The sequence below is a fragment of the Bombina bombina genome, chromosome 3 (assembly GCF_027579735.1).
Source record: "Bombina bombina isolate aBomBom1 chromosome 3, aBomBom1.pri, whole genome shotgun sequence".
NCBI lineage: Eukaryota > Metazoa > Chordata > Amphibia > Anura > Bombinatoridae > Bombina > Bombina bombina.
The window spans coordinates 645,871,492-645,893,184 of record NC_069501.1 but is presented as its reverse complement, the minus strand read 5'-3'; the positions used below and the strand labels follow the sequence as shown (position 1 = coordinate 645,893,184).

The following is a 21,693-nucleotide window of genomic DNA, read 5'->3' as shown; positions in this document are numbered from 1 at the left end:
GCCACCTCCTTCATGGCTAAGGAACTCCAAGTTTCTCCTTGGTGGTTGATGTAAGCCACTGAGGTTACGTTGTATGACTGGAACCTGATAAACAGGGCTAAGGACAACGGAGGCCAAGCCATCAGAGAATTGAAAATCGCTATCAACTCCAAGATGTTGATGGGAAGAGCAGACTTCTCCTGAGTCCCAAGTCCCTGCACCTTTAACGAGTCCCAGACTGCTCCCCAGCCCCGCAGGCTGGCGTCCATAGTCACATTCACCCAGGAAGGTCTCCAAAAGCATGTGCTCCTGAGAAAGCCACCACGGGAGAGTCTCTTGACAAGTGATCTAGATCTATCCTCAGACAGATCCGCATAATCCCTGTTCCATTGTCTGAGCATGCACAATTGCAGAGCTCTCAAATGGAATCAAGCAAAGGGAATGATGTCCATGAAAGCCATCATCAGACCAATTACCTCCATACATTGAACCACTGATGGCCGAACAGTAGACTGTAGAGAGAGGCAAGAGGAAAGAATTTTGGCTCTTCTGACCTCGGTAGAGCTTTTTTCCAGATTCCCTTTCCATCCGTGGGAACGAAGAAAAGACAACAAGATCTCTGTGTGAGAAATTGCTTGTTGAAAAGATGGCGCCTGAACCAATATGTCGTCCAGGTAGGGAGCCACTGCAATTCCCCGAGACCGGATCACTGCCAAGAGAGTCCCCAGAATCTTTGAGAAAATTCTGGGAACTGTTGCAAGGCCAAAACGGAAGAGCCACAAACTGAAAGTGTTTGTCCAGAAAGGCAAATCTCAGAAATTTGCGATGATCCCTGTGAATGGGAACATGAAGGCACGCATCCTTCAGGTCTATGGTCGTCATGAACTGACCCTCTTGCACTAAAAGAAGAATGGAAACTTGTTTAAACACTTCTGGTCTAGAATAGGACAGAAAGTTCCCTCTTTTTTGGGAACCATGAACAGATTGGAATAGAAGCCTAGACCCTGTTCCTGTACTGGAACTATCACTCTCAGGGAGGAAAGATCCTGTACACATTTCAAAAACGCCTCTTTATCTGATCTGCAGATAATCTTGAGAGGTGGAACCTGTCCCTGGGAGGAAAGGTCTTGAATTCCAAATGGTAACCCTGAGATACTATGTCCACAGCCCAGGGATCTGGGACATCTCATATCCATGCTTGAGAAAACTGAGAAAGTCTACCCCCCACTTAATCCGATCCCGGATCAGGGGCAAACCCTTCATGCTGATTTAGATTCAGCTGCGGGTTTCTTTGATTGCTTCCCCTTGTTCCAAGACTAACTGGCTTTCCAAGTCGACTTGGACTGATCCTGCTTGAAAGATGAAGGGGAAGAATTTCCTCAAGTTATGAAAGGAACAAAAATTATTCTGACGTCCTTTCGGTTTATTCTTATCTTGTGGAAGAAAAGACAGAAATCATTTCTGTCAGACCGTGTCCAAACAAACAATGGCACTACTCATGCTTTTCCCCGTGGTTTATAGTATATGATTAGAAGTACTATAAATATAAATCACCAATAATTAGGAGGAAATAGTGCTGGTGCATAAAATTATAATCTAAACACAAAGTGGGGCAACAGAAGGAAGCAGAGTTCCCCCACATAAAGTATGCACATATAGCACTCTGGGCCCAGACTATTGGGCAGTATAGTTCCAAAAAGGGTTAAAATATAACCTTTATTCACAAATCATTAAAATAAGGGTAACACACACGTTAAAAAAAAACAGACACTAACTGCTGTGACTTGTGGAAAAATACAGTGGGAAATAATATTGATATTTCATAACAGTATCAATTTGAAAGTGGCTGCATCTAACTTGCATGAACCTATACACGTTATATAGTGTAGACTTTAAACACCCCACGTTTATAATGTAGGGATCATTCACAAATACATGTGTTCAAGCATTACACACACTATATGCAGGTATCATACTTTATAACACTGTGTATCAACTAAAGCTATGAATATAATATCGAACCCAATAAGAGGACGACAGAGACCGATAATTTCAGTTGTCCAATCAGCTCCGATACACATATATTTATTTGGAGACCATAGAGAGGAAGTTAATGTTGACAATTTATTTGCTCTATGCAGATTTGACTGCACCTTTCAGAGAACGGTCATGAGTGGAGAGCACACTGCTACAGTATTTACATAAAGATTTTAGAGCTAATCATAGTAAATTTTCCTAGGGGAATTGTCACTATAGCAATAATAAGGCCTTAACAATATCAAATATTATTCCCCACTGTATTTTTCCACAAGTCACACCAGTCAGTGTCTAGGTTTTTTTTTGTTTTTTTTTAACGTGTGTGTTACCCTTATTTTAATGATTTGTGAATAAAGTTTATATTTTAACCCTTTTTGGAACTATACTGCCCAATAGTCTGGGCCCAGAGTGCTATATGTGGATACTTTACGTGGGGGAACTCCGCTTCCTTCTGTTGCCCTACTTTGTGTTTAGAAGGTCTTACCCTTGTGAGGAATCGCCAGAAGCTTGGACGAAACATCGGCTGACCAAGACTTCAGCCACAATGCTCAGTGCGCCAGCACAGCGAAGCCAGATATTTTGGCACCCAATTTAATAACCTGCAAGGAAGCGTCAGTAATAAAAGAATTGGCTATCTTAAGAGCCTTAATCCTGTCTTGGATCTACTCTAAGGGAGTCTCTACCTGAAGAGATTCAGACAAGGCGTCAAAACAATAGGCTGCCGCGCTAGTCGCGGTGGCAAAACACACTGCAGGTTGCCATTAGAGACCTTGATGAACATATATTTTCTTCAAATAAGCCTCCAGCTTTTTGTCCATAGGATCCTTAAAAGGAGCAGCTATCCTCAATACGAATAGTAGTCCTCTTAGCCAGAGTAGAAATGGCCCCTTCCGCCTTAGGAACCGTTTGCCATGACTCTTTAATGGAGTCAGCAACAGGAAACATCTTTTTAAAGACAGGAGACAGGAGACGGGGAGAAAGGTATCCCTGGCCTCTCCTATTCCTGTGCTATAATCTCCATGGCACAGTCTGGCACAGGAAAAATCTCCACAGAGGAAGGAACATCAAAGTATCTATTACGTTTAGTAGACTTCTTAGGGTTGACAATGATTGAGTTATCGTAGTCGTCCAAGGTATCTAAAACCTCCTTTTAAAGGACACTGAGGTGTTCCAGCTTAAATCTGAAGGATACAACTTCAGCATCAGATGAAGGAATTATACTGCCTGAATCTGAGATATCACCCTCAGAGGCTACCGACCTCATCAGACTTATGAGAAAGGGAAACTTGGGTAGCGAAACCTTACTATCTGAATCTCTAAATTTCCTCTTGCATTTACTCTGTAGCATGGGAATGGCAGCTAATGCCCCAGACGATACCTGGGCAGCAATTTCTGCCTGCAAATAAACTCCTCCAGGATTTTGAGAGGAACCACAGGGCACTGCATGTGATGTTACTAAGGTTTGGGACATTTGAGGAGAAGGCTGTGGCAAAACTTGAACGGCATCATCCTGAGAGACAGTTGGCTCAGACAAAAAGTTTATCTTTATTTTTTTAACGTCCTCTCTATGCATGAGGAACAAAATGGCAAGGGCGGCACAACTTGACTGTCTAAACAAAGGATACACCTGTCCATAGGAACAGGATCCTGATCAATTATGCTTGAAAAATATTTAAGCAAAATAAACCAAAAAGACCAAAAACCTTTCAAATTAAAGTACTGTCCCTTTAAGAAACACGGTAAAATTGCTAGAAAACAAACCGCTTTTAACAAAATTTAAAGATAAGGCTTAAATATGAGATGTTTAACAACCTTCTAATATTCACTTTATAAGTAGCAAAAATGACAAATAGACCCCTGCGCACACTCTACACCTCAGTCTCTGACTGAGGTGCCTACCTTCCTCCTTTCAGCGATCGGATGCCAGGAACTCTGCAGAGAAGCAGGCACGACGACTCCGTATTGCTTAAAAAAAGCGGAACACATAGGTCACATGACCAGCCTGAGAAGCTGCGCAACTACTCAGTGCGCGCTTCCAGCCGGAAAGGACAATAAACAAAATGAAGCCGTTTCCTGCTAGTAGTTTAAATCAGACCCCAAAAATCAAAACACATTGTTCCTATAGCCAGAACTAAGTGAACTATAAATAAACCAATTGCAAGTACATTGATGTCAAAACTTTCTGAAATTATACGTTGCATAAAAACTCTGAGCCAAACAAATGGGTTAACTCCTTTCTTTTCATAAAGGTGGTTAACGCCTGTCTCCACATCACATCTCAGAGAGACTGCTCACTGCCATAATTAACCCTTTACACAGGATATTTTGTCCCAAGTGGTTGCAGATTTACAGGTTAACCCCTTCAGTGCCAGTCTCCTAGACCCAGAAGACAAAAAAGGCACTTACCTGCACATGTAGCTGTCTGGCAGGAGGACAGCTCATCCAGTATGAAAGGAAGCCACTCCTTACAGAGACCTGTGGAAAAAGAAAGAACAAAGTAAACCTACTCTGGCTTTCTATACAAGGGCAGCAACCTGTTAAGAAAATGCAGTGAAGCCCACTTCACAAGTTCCTAACTGCTTAAAAGCCACCACTACCCTACTGAAGAGATTAACGTGAAGTACGGCTAGACCCAGACTTGAAAGGGAAAGATCAGAGTAAACCTACTCCGGCTTTCTGAAGTAAAGAAATCCAATTTTCTTCAGACCCCAAAACTTCACCTCCTCCATGCACCAAGGCAAAGAGAATGACTGGGGTTTGTGGGAAGGGAAGTGATACTGATCAGTTTGACTGTGGTGCTCTTTGCCTCCTCATGCTGGCCAGAAGTGATAATGTTGTGGACTCACCATATCTTAGGAAAGAAAGATGGTTTTAAATCTTCTCTCAGTAGCAAACCATACACTACAAGACTAAATCTACCAGCATGCCAAAATTCATAAACACTGCTTCAAACAATCCAAAGTTGAAAGCACCTGAGAAGTATTTGTGTACTAGACAGAATCTTCAGTCCTCTATTACGTGTTTGTGCATGTAAGTACACACAACACACAATGCCCTAACCAGTATCACCTCCACAAAAACATATGGACTGAGCAGTCCATAATCCAGAAGTTAAAAATAAATAATAAACTGCTATATCAATATGAAGCATTTTATTTTTCTATGACCGTTTAATATAAATTTGGTATGTAAATGTGCTATTTTGCCTAAATTCCAAGTTTATGGAACTGGAATACAACAGACAATATTTCTAAGCCTGTTACATAATTCTGATGGCCCCTTTTTTTGGCATACAAAAGCACTTTTTTTTCTGCCGTCACTTTTTAAAATAATGTACGTTTCGGCTACGTATCCTAAGACATTAAACTAGACACACTCACATATTCCATTTTACTATCAATTAACATAGGTATGAGTACGTTTATAGTTATAAAATCATATCTGACTTAAAGGGACAGTAAAAAAAATAAACTTAAATGGATTGGATATGGCCTTAAATATTCCAATTTACTTCTATTATCAATTTTGCTTAGCTCCTTTAGTATCCTTGTGAAAGCGTAATCTTAGGTGAGTTCAGGAGCGTGCCCATGACTTTAGTCATCTGGCAGCAGTTTTTAAAACAGTATTGAAAACAATGTTAAACATAATTACAAACACTTCTGCCATAGAATGATAAATACAAGTGTACACGCCAAGTTCCTATCAGCCTTCCGAAATTTATACATCAAAAAGGATACCAAAAGAACAAAGCAAAATTGGTAATAAGTAAATTGGAAAGTTGTTTAAAATTGCATGCTCTTTCTAAATCATGAACATTTATTTTTGACTTTACTGTCCCTTTAATAATTCACATTTATGTTATCATACCTGTGAAAAACAGGATTAGGGACTGAGTAAACATGTAATTATAGATAGAATATATATATATTTTTTTTTTTTATTGTCTATATTATTATAGACAAAGATATACACACAAACATACATTTCTTTACACATATACCTAGGTATGCATTTTGCATTTTTCCCTTTACATATATGTACATGTGGAACTGCTTTTTGAAACTGTAGTCCTCAGTACCATTTAAATGTGAGTAGGAATACCTTAAGAAGAAACTCTGATTAAGTAGCTAGCAACTCATAGTGCAGTTCATTTCAAGTCTAACTTGTATTTAAGAAAAAACTTGTTCATGGTTAATTACTCGAGTGCTAGAACTGCCTGTAATCACGTCCATATTACAGCAATTAACTATGAAAATGCGGCACAACTGAATAAACTGTCACAACAGTGCACATTAATCCAGGTAGCTTAAAGGACATTACAGAAATACTTACCTTAATGATCATAGCCACAGCAATGGCAAAAAAAGGCAAGAGAATAAGGGACAGTTTTTTCTTGTTCACTTTATTTAATAACAAAAACTTGGTCCACTCAATCTTCTTTGTACTGTATGGAGGATATCGGAGTTTGTTAGCCCCCTCCATTCCGAAAGACTTAATTAGACATGAGCGCTTATGAGAAAAAGTATCAAAGGAATGTTTGCCATGATATGAACCAATGCCACTGTGGCCTGCAAAAAAACCAAAACAAATATGTTTCACTTTATATTACATTACACAACAAACAAGTCACAAATAAGCAGCAAGTGACAAATGACTGATAGGTTACATGTCATTAAATATACAAACATGAATATACTATTAAAAAGGGACTACACGGCACGAACAAAGGAAATGCTACAATAGCGGAAAAAGTGAATGTTTTAGTATGCTTTCAAGATAAACGCTTAAAGCAATATTTAGTATTTTGCATACAACTATATCTTTATTGTACAGGAATAAATCTATAATAAAAAATTACATAATAAAGCAAGTGAGCTTTAAAAAAAAAGATTTTTAAAAAAAAACTTTCTAATGTACTTCAATTATCAAATTGTGGACAGTACTTTTATATGCACACTTTCTGAGGCACCAGTTACAACATGTGCAAGAATTCATAGTGTATATATATATGAGCCTGTCATTTACTGATGGCTGTCACACAATACAAGGGCCAGCAAATGGAAAACATTTAACAGAGTAAATGCTATTGCATTGTATTTTTACTATACATTTGTTGATTATGCAATTCTACTATATTTAACGGTCCTTTAATTACAATGGCAGCAGTATTCCACAATCTTAAGTAATCAAATGTTTTGGGTTGGAAATAAATAAAAGCTTGCATGTCTTAATGAAAATGTGTAAATATGCAATCTGGCTAACCATAAAATATGAAACATGAACAAATACACATGCAAAAATTATTATAAAAACAAAAACACATTAAAAGTAGGGCTGCACGATTAATCGCATATGCGATTTAAAACCGCGATTAATCTCCGCGATTTTAAAACCGCCAGAGTTCGCAATTTTTTGCTAAATAAAAAAATCCTCAGAAGTGGCTGTAATATTGATTTGTTTGTGATTTCTTGCAAACCAGCTCCATCTAGTGGTTGCTTTTAGCACACATTTATAAAATGGCTGTTTTTACTTTCACTTACTTTTCACTTTCTAAAAGCAGAGCACATGCAGGAATGAACAGGAGAGAAAGCCACTTACTTAGATTTCCCCCTAGGGACGTCTGTAGTCTGAAACTTAGGGTATGTAAACATTATGGAACCTCTCACACAATCTCCTGCTCCTCTGAGAAACGGCTCAAATACATAGCAGATGCAGTTAACCCCACGGCTCCCAAAAAGGCTAAAACTGCAGTCTCCTCTGCTACTGGGTTAAATTAACTGCATATACAATGTATATATATATATGTATGTGTATGTGTGTGTGTGTATGTGTGTGCGCGCGCGCGTGTGTGCATATATATATATATATATATATATATATTTGTGTGTGTTTATGTGGCTTATACTGCTTCATTTGTTAATCATACCACTGTTAGAATGACTGTCCAAACATGACAATGTTGTGTGTCATAAGACCTAATAACTGGCTAGTGGCTACTATTTAATCACATCACAGGCAGCAAATTTTATTTTAACTATTTTGTGGTTTGTATTTTTATGCTCCAAGAGTGTATTGGATATTGAGAAACATGTACATTAAGATTCTGTAGTGTAAAATAAACTTTAGAATGCAAAATGAAGGTGTTATAGTCATTTATAAGAAAATTGCGGTTAAATCGCAATCACGTTTTTTTTAAATCGCAATTTTTTTTATTTTTTTTTGCCCATATCGCCCAGCCCTAATTAAAAGTAGAGATCATTAATATAGTCTTTATGTGCAAATATGTTTCAAGTCTGAGGAGCCTGACTTCCCCAAACCACTGAGAAGAGACCAATGGGGAAAAACTCTATGCTACATGTAAGCAAGATGGCGCCTTTGCATGTACTGAAGGAAGGAAAGTGACCATGTGAAATAAAAAACAATCTTACTGGCCCTTAAAATCAACACACTACAAGTGCTTGAAAGTAAAATACAATGAATCAGGCAAAATGCAAGCATTTAGGTCTCCAAACTCACAGCATAACCTTTTTATTACAGTCATTGACCAATATGCAGGCGTGGGACAATAAACCTGCCAAACAAAGACACCCTGCAGCTTAACTTTATCATAAAAACATACACGATGGAAACCATTCCAACACACTCTTACATATTTGACATTTGATTCAGACAAAGCATCATTTTTAAAACCCTTGCAGTGTACTTCTAGCATCTAAGTGACTTTGTTATTTTGCTTGCTGTCCTGTTATTTCGCTTGCTGTCCTGTTATTTCGCTTGCTGTCCTGTTATTTCGCTTGCTGTCCTGTTAGTTATTTCGCTTGCTGTCCTGTTAGTTATTTCGCTTGCTGTCCTGTTAGTTATTTCGCTTGCTGTCCTGTTAGTTATTTCGCTTGCTGTCCTGTTAGTTATTTCGCTTGCTGTCCTGTTAGTTATTTCGCTTGCTGTCCTGTTAGTTATTTCGCTTGCTGTCCTGTTAGTTATTTCGCTTGCTGTCCTGTTAGTTATTTCACTTGCTGTCCTGTTAGTTATTTCGCTTGCTGTCCTGTTAGTTATTTCGCTTGCTGTCCTGTTAGTTATTTCACTTGCTGTCCTGTTAGTTATTTCGCTTGCTGTCCTTTGTCTTTTCTCAAATCCCTATTCCTCCATAATCGCTGTGTTTTCAAACAATTTTGTTGACTGTCACTTTCCTCATATTTGTTCTTACATTTCATTTTTTATTGTGTCATTGTTGCAAGTAATTTGTTAAAATTGGTTTGTTATCTGGGGTAACTTCTGGGCAGCAGCCATGATAGGTCGTAGGACTGTTAGCTGCTTCAGACCTCAACTTTAATCTACACAAACTCTAACTTCTAACACCCCATTGGGTGCCAATATGCGATTTATTCTCTACAACAGAGAAAGTGCTTTCAAATGAAGTCACTATTAACCAGGTTTGATGCCAGTTCCAGCCTTCCAGAGAACATTAAGGGCTGTGGCCTATTAATTACCCCTTAGAAGAGTAACTATACGTCTGTCATTACGAACAGTGCTATCTTGCTAGTCACTGCAGGAACTTTATTGCATCAGTAATATATATCAAAAACAAAGTCTTAGTTCCTAATATAACACATGCACAGAGGCTGTGTACATATGCCTAATGTAGCCTCTGCTGATACATTGCTCAGTCTGCCAGATGAACACCTTGTCCACTATTAAGCATACATAAGCAGTGCAAAATCTTGTTCCAAGACTTGGCTGTTCACAAGCACAGCTCTGCTTATCAATCAACCATGGGATCAGTGATCTGCCCGGTCCTAAGAGGCTCCAATGCTCCTCTGAGATCTGTACCACTTCCTACTCCTCTGTCTCTCCCTTGAATGGAGCCGACAGGCAAGGTGGGCTCAGCACTTCCGGAACTCGCCTCCTCCGTCCAACGTCACTGTTCAAGGTGTCAATCAAACCTAGCAGCCAGTTGCTTTGAACTCAAACGGGTGTACTCTGCTGTGCTCACTCGGTCAAATCAAATATGCAGAAATAACACACAGCGAGTGGGAGCAGCAAGCGGTACAACGTTCCTTTATTGTAGCAAGTTAAAATGATGTAGTAACATCATACACACACACACACGGACAATGTTGAGAACATGTCAAAGCTAAACAAAAAACGGCAGGTAGCCATACTCCTAGCTGATAAAAGTGAGGTTAAAAACACACCCTTTTAAAAAGGGATACATAATCTCCTATTGGTCCGTATATTAGTCTTATTAGCTCTTTAGTTGTTAACTGAAATTGTAACAAATACCATACATATTTGGAAACAACTAACACACTTTAACACATAGGATCATTTTTGTTATGTACGTAGTAATGATACTATTAGCATAAGCAATAACAATAGCAGCTAAATATAGCATAACACACTGGGCTTGACAATGAGATCATAGAGAAGGGAATTTCAGAGGTTTCATTATCCTTATACCCTGTGTGAAGAAACAGGATGGATAAGTTTACCAAAGCACTGATTAGTCCAAAATTAATTAGGACCTATGGCACAGTATAATCATACTCATAATAAAAAAAAAAAAAAAAAAAAAAAAAAAAAGGTATACACTTAAGGAAATGGGTAAATAGTGTATACAATGATTACAGAATAGAGACAAATAATAGTGGAAATTGTGTTTAGGCTTAAAAGGCCTATGTAAATCTAAATGTAGCTTAAACCTTGTGGCCACAGAATAGTTAATACCTATTATACACTATTTACCCATTTCCTTAAGTGTATAAAAAAAAAATAGTATGATTATACTTTGTCACAGGTCCTAATTAATTTTGGACTAATCAGTGCATTGGTAAACTTATCCATCTTTTTTCTTCCCAAAGGGTATATAAGGATAATAATGAAACAAATGTTTATTCTCAGATTAAACCTCTGAAATCCCCACACACACTACGTAACCCCTATACCGCTAATAGACCACCACAAACACCCCCTATACTACTTAAACCCTATACCGCCAATAGCCTAACGCAAACACCCTCTACACTACGTAACCACTATACCACCAATAGCCCACCGCAAACACCCCTTACACTACTTAACCCCTATACTGCCAATACCTCCTAAACTATTAACCCTTACACTGCCACAACCCCCAAACACAATAAGCCCCTAACCTATTAACCTCTACAAGGCCACAACCCCCAAACGCAAACTACCCCTACACTACTTAACACCTACCCCCCACCTCTAAGCTAAAAAAAAATAAAAAACACTTAATTTACAAAAAATATCAAAACCTAACATTACAGAAAACAACATTACCAAAAATAAAAATTCCACAATTATGCCTATACTAAAACTAAGGCCCCCTTTAAAAAAAAAAACACAAAAAACAAAACAAAAAAAAAAACACACCCCAAAATAAAAATAAACTAACACTTAAAGTTACTATAGCATTGCCCTAAAGTGTCACAGCTCTTTTTCAAATAAATACTACAACACCATTCTACAATAAAAGGAACCCCAACCCCCAAAAAAAAAACTTAAAAAAAAAAAGGATTGCCCTGAAAAGAGAAAATAACAGTATTACAGTATAATTAATATGATTTCTGATATAAAGTGTAGAGTTCAGATTTTTACTCACCAACACCACCAAAAGGCAAACCAACTACTGAAAAATGCATAATAACATCATTGGCCGTCACACCACCACTAGAAGTCTCTGAAATCATCTTTTTAATCACCTTTAAAAACAAAAGCAAAAAAGCACATTATAACTAGCCATGAAAGGAATGTATTTGGTTACATAAAAATCAAATTCTTCAAAACTACTATTTAAAAGTTTAAAAAGGGACATGTTATTCAAATGCTGATTCACCACAAATGTATGCAGCAAATTTTTAAAATCAGACTAGAAAATATTAAATGAACATTTCTGTGTAAAAAAAGGAAGATATTTTACTTCAAGATTTCCCCAGTAGCAAAAATCCGGTTTTAAGCGCTACTTTAAGCAACCAATAAGGATGCTGGTCCTGGGGTTTACAAGAGAGCATTGGTTCTAGCATGTGCAGACAGTGTCACTTTAATTCCCTCCTCGGTTTAAGCAAGTTTATGCCTCAATATTATAGTGAAATCCAACAAGATCACAGTAAAGCGAAATGTGAACTCAGCATTGATGATGCCGATTGAATGGTGAAAGAAAAAACTGCCAAACGACAGTAAAAAGAATAGCTGAAGGATAACTGCTCACATAGCACCTACAAGTCACATACCTCATATTAACCTCTACACAAAACAATATAGGCATGAACATTTTCACAAGCAGTTCTACTGAAATTGCTATTCACAACAATGTGGAAGTGTCTCAGCCACACAAGTCTACTTGATAGAAAACTCTTTCTTAAAGGGATAGTAAAGTCCAAATTAAAAAAAACTTTCATGATTCAGATAGGGCATGAAATTTTAAACAACTTTCTAATGTACCTTTATCATCAAATTTGCTTTGTACTCTTGTTATTCTTAGTTGAAAGCTAAACCTAGATAGGCTCATATGCTAATTTCTAAGCTATTGAATGTCGCCTCTGCATTTGACAGTTTTTCACAGCTAGAGGGCGCTAGTTCATGTGTTTCATATAGATAACACTGTGCTCATGCACGTGAAGTCAGGACCAATTGCCTGAAATGCAAGTCTGTCAAAAGATCTGAGATAAGGAGGCAGTTAGCTGAAGCTTAGATACAAGGTAATTACAGAGGTAAAAAGTATATTTCTATAACAGTGTTGGTTATGCAAAACTGGGGAATGGTAAATAAAGGGTTATCTATCTTTTTAAACAATAACATTGTTGGTGTTCACTATACCTTTAAGCAATAAGGCTAACAAAGCCAAGACAGAAGCACACACAGAAAAAGTATTGACATTTGATTTATGGCACTAATTCTTCATCAGAGCTTTACAGCTATAAAAAAACGGTATAACTAAACATAAAAGGGATCGATTTCAACTTTTATTTTAAACATATATAACAAATATATGCTAAACTTATGTGCATTTCACATAAAAATGCACGCTTTAGCACAATTATACAAGCTTTTACATGTTTATGCGTAATACTTACTTTTCTGTTGATCTTCAATACACGTCCAGATGCATGAATTACATGTCCCATTGATATGTTGTATATTTTTTGAAAAAGCAATACATAATGACTTACTTGCAGTACAGCTTGCCCTATATGGACACGTACTGAAGCAAAACATAGGTCTCCACTCACACGGTGGATCTTTTAGAATCTTGCTGTGAATGCGAGAATAGATTTTTCTATAACTGTTCACTACATAGCTATAGTCTAACTTACCTTATTGTCTTTTGAAAACACATAGAGTGCAAGGGGCTTCTCTTTCTGATTTATAAACTGAATGGCTTCCTCTACACTTTGGACAGACAGAATTGGAAGCAAAGGCCCAAAAATCTCTTCTTGCATGATCTTGGATTCTGGTTTTACATCAGTTAGGATTGTAGGTGCTGCAATAAGACATTTCATAAACGTTTCCATGAACTTTAACTGCTATTTAAAAGAGAACTACTAGCTACTGTTACATGTATATTTGTTTAGCATTCATAAGTGTTAACTACAATTCTTAACGTAAATAGGTGGCAATAGTAAATTCATTTGTTGGAACAGCTGTGTCTTTTTTTTTTTTTTATTTGTTTCATATAACAAAGGATATTACAGTATTTTTACATTCATCTTCATGCCCTGAATAAAACTATTTGTGGTTTTGAATCTGGTGGAGGTATGCATTTGCCCACTACCATTAAGATCAGATCAGTGTGTGTTTTCTTTGTTGCAATAAAATGCCCCTTTAATTGCACTTTAAGGGTGAAAAGGGTTGGACTTCCGCTTTACATCAACAGAAACTACCTTTACCTTACAATAAGGATGTAGATTTTTTTGTATATTTACTGTATTCCTTGTGTCATAGTGACCTTCATGTATAAATGGTGGCAGACTATGTATATAGCAGTAACAATACCTATATAACAAGTTTCTTCATCATGATCCCCTCCATGAGCAACCTTCACGCCCTCCATAAGTCCTAGCACGCGTTTGAAATGACGCTTGTTTATGATTCTCTCATAGTCTTTAGATTGTTTGACATCATCTCCATAAAATTCCTTAAATTATATGAAATACCTTTTGTTTAGTCATTCTTTTTTGTAAAACAATTTGTTTGCTACAAAAGATTTTGTAACTAGTTCATTTTTCAGAGGATGCCACTTTTATTAAAGATGATCAAATTACAGAAAATAAGGTTTAAAAGAGAAAAGTATTTAGATACCTTTAATGTTTCTTTGATTTTTTCTATTAATTTTGGTTGGATAGACTTTTCACATAAGATATAGTCAGGAGCAATGCATGTCTGCCCACAGTTCATGAATTTTCCCCAAGTTATACGCCTGTGTGGAAAATAAAAATAAATATATGATTACCAAAATACAACTCTACAAAAAAATATTTATATAAAAAGCTGCAAGCAAACTGAAAAATGCAACACATACCTATAAAAAAAAATATATAAAACTCATATTTAGAGAGAAAAAACAGAATTTATGCTTACCTGATAAATTACTTTCTCCAACGGTGTGTCCGGTCCATGGCGTCATCCTTACTTGTGGGAATATCTCTTCCCCAACAGGAAATGGCAAAGAGTCCCAGCAAAGCTGGCCATATAGTCCCTCCTAGGCTCCGCCCACCCCAGTCATTCGACCGACAGGAGGAAAAATATAGGAGAAACCATATAGTACCGTGGTGACTGTAGTTAGAGAAAATAATTCATTAGACCTGATTAAAAAACCAGGGCGGGCCGTGGACCGGACACACCGTTGGAGAAAGTAATTTATCAGGTAAGCATAAATTCTGTTTTCTCCAACATTGGTGTGTCCGGTCCACGGCGTCATCCTTACTTGTGGGAGCCAATACCAAAGCTTTAGGACACGGATGAAGGGAGGGAGCAAATCAGGTTACCTAAACGGAAGGCACCACGGCTTGCAAAACCTTTCTCCCAAAAATAGCCTCCGAAGAAGCAAAAGTATCAAATTTGTAAAATTTGGCAAAAGTGTGCAGTGAAGACCAAGTCGCTGCCTTACATATCTGATCAACAGAAGCCTCGTTCTTGAAGGCCCATGTGGAAGCCACAGCCCTAGTGGAGTGAGCTGTGATTCTTTCAGGAGGCTGCCGTCCGGCAGTCTCGTAAGCCAATCGGATGATGCTTTTAAGCCAAAAGGAAAGAGAGGTAGAAGTCGCTTTTTGACCTCTCCTTTTACCAGAATAGACGACAAACAGAGAAGATGTTTGTCTGAAATCTTTTGTAGCTTCTAAATAGAATTTTAGAGCACGGACTACGTCCAAATTGTGTAACAAACGTTCCTTCTTTGAAACTGGATTCGGACACAAAGAAGGTACAACTATCTCCTGGTTAATATTTTTGTTAGAAACAACCTTTGGAAGGAAACCAGGCTTAGTACGCAAAACCACCTTATCTGCATGGAACACCAGATAGGGCGGAGAACACTGCAGAGCAGATAACTCTGAAACTCTTCTAGCAGAAGAAATAGCAACCAAAAACAAAACTTTCCAAGATAACAACTTAATATCTATGGAATGTAGAGGTTCAAACGGAACCCCTTGAAGAACTGAAAGAACTAGATTTAAACTCCAGGGAGGAGTCAAAGGTCTGTAAACAGGCTTGATCCTAACCAGAGCCTGAACAAATGCTTGAACATCTGGCATAGCTGCCAGTCGTTTGAGTAGTAAGACAGATAAAGCAGAAATCTGTCCCTTTAGAGAACTCGCAGATAATCCTTTATCCAAACCTTCTTGCATAAGCTAGGTTGAAGGTCCAAGGCGCTACTAGTGCATCCACTAGAGTCGCCTTGGGATCCCTGGATCTGGACCCGTAGCAAGGAACCTTGAAGTTCTGACGAGACGCCATCAGATCCATGTCTGGAATGCCCCATAATTGAGTCAACTGGGCAAAAATCTCCGGGTGGAGTTCCCACTCCCCCGGATGGAATGTCTGACGACTCAGATAATCCGCTTCCCAGTTTTCCACACCTGGGATGTGGATCGCAGATAGATGGCAGGAGTGATTCTCCGCCCATTGTATTATTTTGGTTACTTCTTTCATCGCCAGGGAACTCCTTGTTCCCCCCTGATGATTGATATACGCAACAGTTGTCATGTTGTCTGATTGGAATCTTATGAATCTGGCCTTTGCAAGCTGAGGCCAAGCCCTGAGAGCATTGAATATCGCTCTTAGTTCCAGAATGTTTATCGGGAGAAGAGACTCTTCCCGAGACCATAGTCCCTGAGCTTTCAGGGATTCCCAGACCGCACCCCAGCCCACTAGACTGGCGTCGGTCGTGACAATGACCCACTCTGGTCTGCGGAAGCTCATTCCCTGGGATAGGTGGTCCAGGGATATCCACCAACGGAGTGAATCTCTGGTCTTCTGATCTACTTGAATCACTGGAGACAAGTCTGTATAGTCCCCATTCCACTGTTTCAGCATGCACAGTTGTAATGGTCTTAGATGAATTCGCGCAAAAGGAACTATGTCCATTGCTGCAACCATCAACCCTACTACTTCCATGCACTGAGCTATGGAAGGACATGGAACAGAATGAAGAACTTGACAAGCGCTTAGAAGTTTTGACTTTCTGACATCTGTCAGAAAGATCCTCATTTCTAAGGAATCTATTATTGTTCCCAGGAAGGGAACTCTTGTTGACGGAGACAGAGAACTTTTTTCTATGTTCACCTTCCATCCGTGAGATCTGAGAAAGGCCAGAACGATGTCTGTATGAGCCTTTGCTTTTGAAAGGGACGACGCTTGTATTAGAATGTCGTCCAAGTATGGTACTACTGCAATGCCCCTCGGTCTTAGAACCGCTAGAAGGGACCCGAGTACCTTTGTGAAAATCCTTGGAGCAGTGGCTAATCCGAATGGAAGGGCCACAAACTGGTAATGTTTGTCCAGAAAGGCGAACCTTAGGAACTGATGATGTTCTTTGTGGATAGGAATATGTAGGTACGCATCCTTTAGATCCACGGTAGTCATAAATTGACCTTCCTGGATAGTGGGTAGAATCGTTCGAATGGTTTCCATTTTGAACGATGGTACCCTGAGAAATTTGTTTAGGAGCTTTAAATCCAGAATTGGTCTGAAGGTTCCCTCTTTTTTGGGAACTACGAACAGATTTGAGTAAAATCCCATTCCTTGTTCCGTCATTGGAACTGGGTGTATCACTCCCATCTTTAGCAGGTCTTCTACACAATGTAAGAACGCCTGTCTCTTTATTTGGTTTGAGGATAAGTGAGACATGTGGAACCTTCCCCTTGGGGGTAGTTTCTTGAATTCCAGAAGATAACCCTGAGAAACTATTTCTAGCGTCCAGGGATCCTGAACATCTCTTGCCCAAGCCTGAGCAAAGAGAGAGAGTCTGCCCCCCACTAGATCCGGTCCCGGATCGGGGGCTACTCCTTCATGCTGTTTTGTTAGCGGTAGCAGGCTTCTTGGTCTGCTTACCCTTGTTCCAGCCTTGCATCGGTTTCCAGGCTGGTCTGGACTGTGAGGCATTACCCTCTTGCTTAGAGGATGCAGAATTAGAGGCCGGTCCGTTCCTGAAATTACGAAAGGAACGAAAATTAGACTTATTCTTGGCCTTGAAAGGCCTATCTTGTGGGAGGGCGTGGCCCTTTCCCCCAGTGATGTCTGAGATAATCTCCTTCAATTCTGGTCCAAAGAGAGTTTTACCCTTGAAGGGGATGTTAAGCAATTTTGTCTTGGATGATACATCCGCTGACCAAGACTTTAGCCAAAGCGCTCTGCGCGCCACAATTGCAAACCCTGAATTTTTCGCCGCTAATCTAGCTAATTGCAAAGCGGCATCTAAAATAAAAGAGTTAGCCAACTTAAGTGCGTGAACTCTGTCCATAACCTCCACATATGGAGTCTCTCTACTGAGCGACTTTTCTAGTTCCTCGAACCAGAACCACGCTGCTGTAGTGACAGGAACAATGCACGAAATGGGTTGTAGAAGGTAACCTTGCTGTACAAAAATAGTAGTGCGCTTGTTTAGAGTAGAAACTGCCCCCTCGACCTTAGGGACTGTCTGCCATAAGTCCTTTCTGGGGTCGACCATAGGAAATAATTTCTTAAATATAGGAGGGGGAACAAAAGGTATGCTGGGCTTCTCCCACTCCTTATTCACTATGTCCGCCACCCGCTTGGGTATAGGAAAAGCGTTGGGGTGCACCGGAACCTCTAGGAACTTGTCCATCTTGCATAATTTTTCTGGAATGACCAGGTTGTCACAATCATCCAGAGTAGATAACACCTCCTTAAGCAGTGCGCAGAGATGTTCTAATTTAAATTTAAATGTCACAACATCAGGTTCAGCCTGTTGAGAAATTTTTTCTGAATCTGAAATTTCCCCATCTGACAAAACCTCCCTCATGGCCCCTTCAGATTGGTGTGAGGGTATGACAGAACAATTATCATCAGCTCCCTCCTGCTCTTCAGTGTTTAAAACAGAGCAATCGCGCTTTCTCTGATATGCAGGCATTTTGGATAAAATATTTGCTATGGAGTTATCCATTACAGCCGTCAATTGTTGCATGGTAATAAGCATTGGCGCGCTAGAAGTACTAGGGGCCTCCTGCGTGGGCAAAACTGGCGTAGACGCAGAAGGAGATGATGTAGAACCATGTCTACTCCCTTCATCTGATGAATCATCTTGGGCAATGTCATTATTTGTGGCAGTACTGTCCTTACTTTGTTTGGACGCTATGGCACAATTATCACACAATTTTGAAGGGGGAGACACATTGGCTTTCCTACATATAGAACATAGCTTATCTGAAGGCACAGACATGTTAAACAGGCTTAAACTTGTCAATAAAGCACAAAAACAGTTTTAAAACAAAACCGTTACTGTCTCTTTAAATTTTAAACAAAGCACACTTTATTACTGAATATGTGAAAATATATGAAGGAATTGTTCAAAATTTACCAAAATTTCACCACAGTGTCTTAAAGCATTAAAAGTATTGCACAGCAATTTTCAGAGCTTTAACCCTTAAAATAACGAAACCTGAGCCGGTTACAGATTTAACCCCTATACAGTCCCAGCTACAGCCTTTGCTGTGACTTTACCAAGCCCAGAGGGGAATACGATACCAAATGACGCCTTCTAGGAACTTTTCCAACTACTCTCAGGTCCTCACACATGCATCTGCATGTCTTGCACTCAAAAACAACTGCGCAGTAATGGCGCGAAAATGAGGCTCAGCCTACAACTGGGAAGGCCCTTCCTGACTGGAAAAGGTGTCTAACATAGTGCCTGACGTTAAAAAACGTTCCCCAAGTTTATAAGTGTGAATTATCAGCATAAACATGTATAAAATGTCCAAATAAAGCAATCGATTTAGCCCATAAAAGTGTCTACCAGTTTTATAGCCCATATTAAGCCCTTTATTCTGTTTGAGACTAAGAAAATGGCTTACCGGGTCCCCATGAGGGGAAATGACAGCCTTCCAGCATTACACAGTCTTGTTAGAAATATGGCTAGTCATACCTTAAGCAGAAAAGTCTGCTAACTGTTTCCCCCAACTGAAGTTACTTCATCTCAACAGTCCTATGTGGAAACAGCAATCGATTTTAGTTACTGTCTGCTAAAATCATCTTCCTCTCACAAACAGAAATCTTCATCTTTTTCTGTTTCAGAGTAAATAGTACATACCAGCACTATTTTAAAATAACAAACTCTTGATAGTAGAATAAAAAAACTACAACTAAACACCACATACTCTTAACCATCTCCGTGGAGATGTTGCCTGTGCAACGGCAAAGAGAATGACTGGGGTCGGCGGAGCCTAGGAGGGACTATATGGCCAGCTTTGCTGGGACTCTTTGCCATTTCCTGTTGGGGAAGAGATATTCCCACAAGTAAGGATGACGCCGTGGACCGGACACACCAATGTTGGAGAAATCTGATTTTGCTTTATTTCTCCAGAATACAGTTATAATGCTCTTGTATTTTGCATTATAACTGAGCTACCAAGAAGTAGGGATGGGCGAATTAAATTTCGAATTTTTAGAAACAAACGAATTTTGATACATTCGTTCGAATTTCGAATGTTTATATAACATTCTATTTTCGAATTTTCTTTTTCGAAATATTCGTTCGAATAATAGAATGTTTAGCTATGTATTCATTCAATTTTGAAATGTAATATTCGAATTAGACATTCAAATTTGAAGTAGTATTTCTAGTCTACAACTGTGTTTAATAAATGTAATATTCGAATGCTACATTCGAATGTCACATTCAAATTTTAAATAGTATTTCTAGTCTAATACTGTGTTTTAAATGTGATATTCGATTTGAATGTGATATTCGATTCAAATGTGACATTAGAATTCGAAAGAGTATTTCTAGTCTAATACTGTGTTTTATAAATGTAATATTCGAATTCGAATGTGACATTCGATGGTGATATTTGATTTGAATGTGACATTCGAAATAGTGTTTCTAGTCTACAATTGTGTTTTATTAATGTAATATTCAAATTCGAATGTAACATTCGAATTCAAATGTGACATTCGAATTTGAATGCGACATTCGAAAATCGAATTTTTAAGAATATTCATTCTTAACATTCTATTTTGTAAATCGAATTTCTACAATAACATTCGTTCTAACATTCGAATTCGGATATAAACACATTCGCCCATCCCTACCAAGAAGCTGCAGATCATATTACCATTACACAAGCGCTACAACTAAATACCACTAACTTCTAACTTTTACTGCAAAGAGAAAATACTGTTATTAAGAGATTAGTGCACCTATATAGAAATTAACCTATTTACCTAGTGACTTACTGCAGCACTGAATATACAATACAATACCCTGAAATGGTCCCACTGTTAATAAAGTATACAAACTAAAATGTATGTGTTTACATTATGCATGCGTTTAAAAAAGAAATAAAAAGAAAATATGTTTTTGTATTTTTTTTTAAATACATCAGTAATTTGGGGTTTTGCGGTTTCTTTTTTTATGAATACGAAGAAGCCCCAGTTCTCCTTTATTATTTGCACATTTATTAAAGGTTCAGAAAACTCCTTGTAATTATGAGACATTTGGATTGTGTTGCTATAGAATAACTTATCAGCAAAGTCTAACGTTTTTAAAACTAATTCACTTCTTTTCTACCGCAATTGTTTACAATAGTCAAAATCCATCCACTATTGGTCTTATTTCGAGGAGCCAATCCTGGCTTGACTTTTTAGACAACAAGACTAGCCATGGTCATAATGTTAGTATGAAGTAAATTTGTTCCAATTTTTATCTATTAAAGTCAATTATGGAACAATATGTAGCCAGATTAGCCTTGAGAAGTAAGCAGGGTGCATTTCAGAAAATCCACTTTTGTTTTTAGCTAAATTACATGAAAAGGGGGCAAAATAAATAATGACCGTATATTTCAAAGTTGTTTCTTTACGCATAACTAAACATTCTACATAAAAATATTAAGGTGTTTACTGTCCCGTTAATGGAATGGGAAACCAACAGCAGATCTCGCACATTTTCATTTAAATAATAATGATCTGCCACTTCAAAGAGAATTG

General features: G+C 38.4%; 1 protein-coding gene across 3 annotated transcripts in view; it reads right to left on the bottom strand.

Annotated features, from left to right (window-relative positions):
• LOC128653829 (aldehyde dehydrogenase family 3 member A2) overlaps positions 1 to 21,693 on the bottom strand; it is a 149,776-nt gene that overhangs the window by 51,770 nt on the left and 76,313 nt on the right. For all 3 annotated transcript variants that reach the window (XM_053707361.1, XM_053707360.1, XM_053707362.1), the window contains exons 6-10: positions 14,335 to 14,452; positions 14,029 to 14,170; positions 13,350 to 13,516; positions 11,639 to 11,738; positions 6,349 to 6,584 (exon numbers count right to left, since the gene is read on the bottom strand). In XM_053707361.1, the coding sequence (XP_053563336.1) occupies positions 6,349 to 6,584; positions 11,639 to 11,738; positions 13,350 to 13,516; positions 14,029 to 14,170; positions 14,335 to 14,452 (763 nt within the window). The remainder of the gene's footprint in view (positions 1 to 6,348; positions 6,585 to 11,638; positions 11,739 to 13,349; positions 13,517 to 14,028; positions 14,171 to 14,334; positions 14,453 to 21,693) is intronic.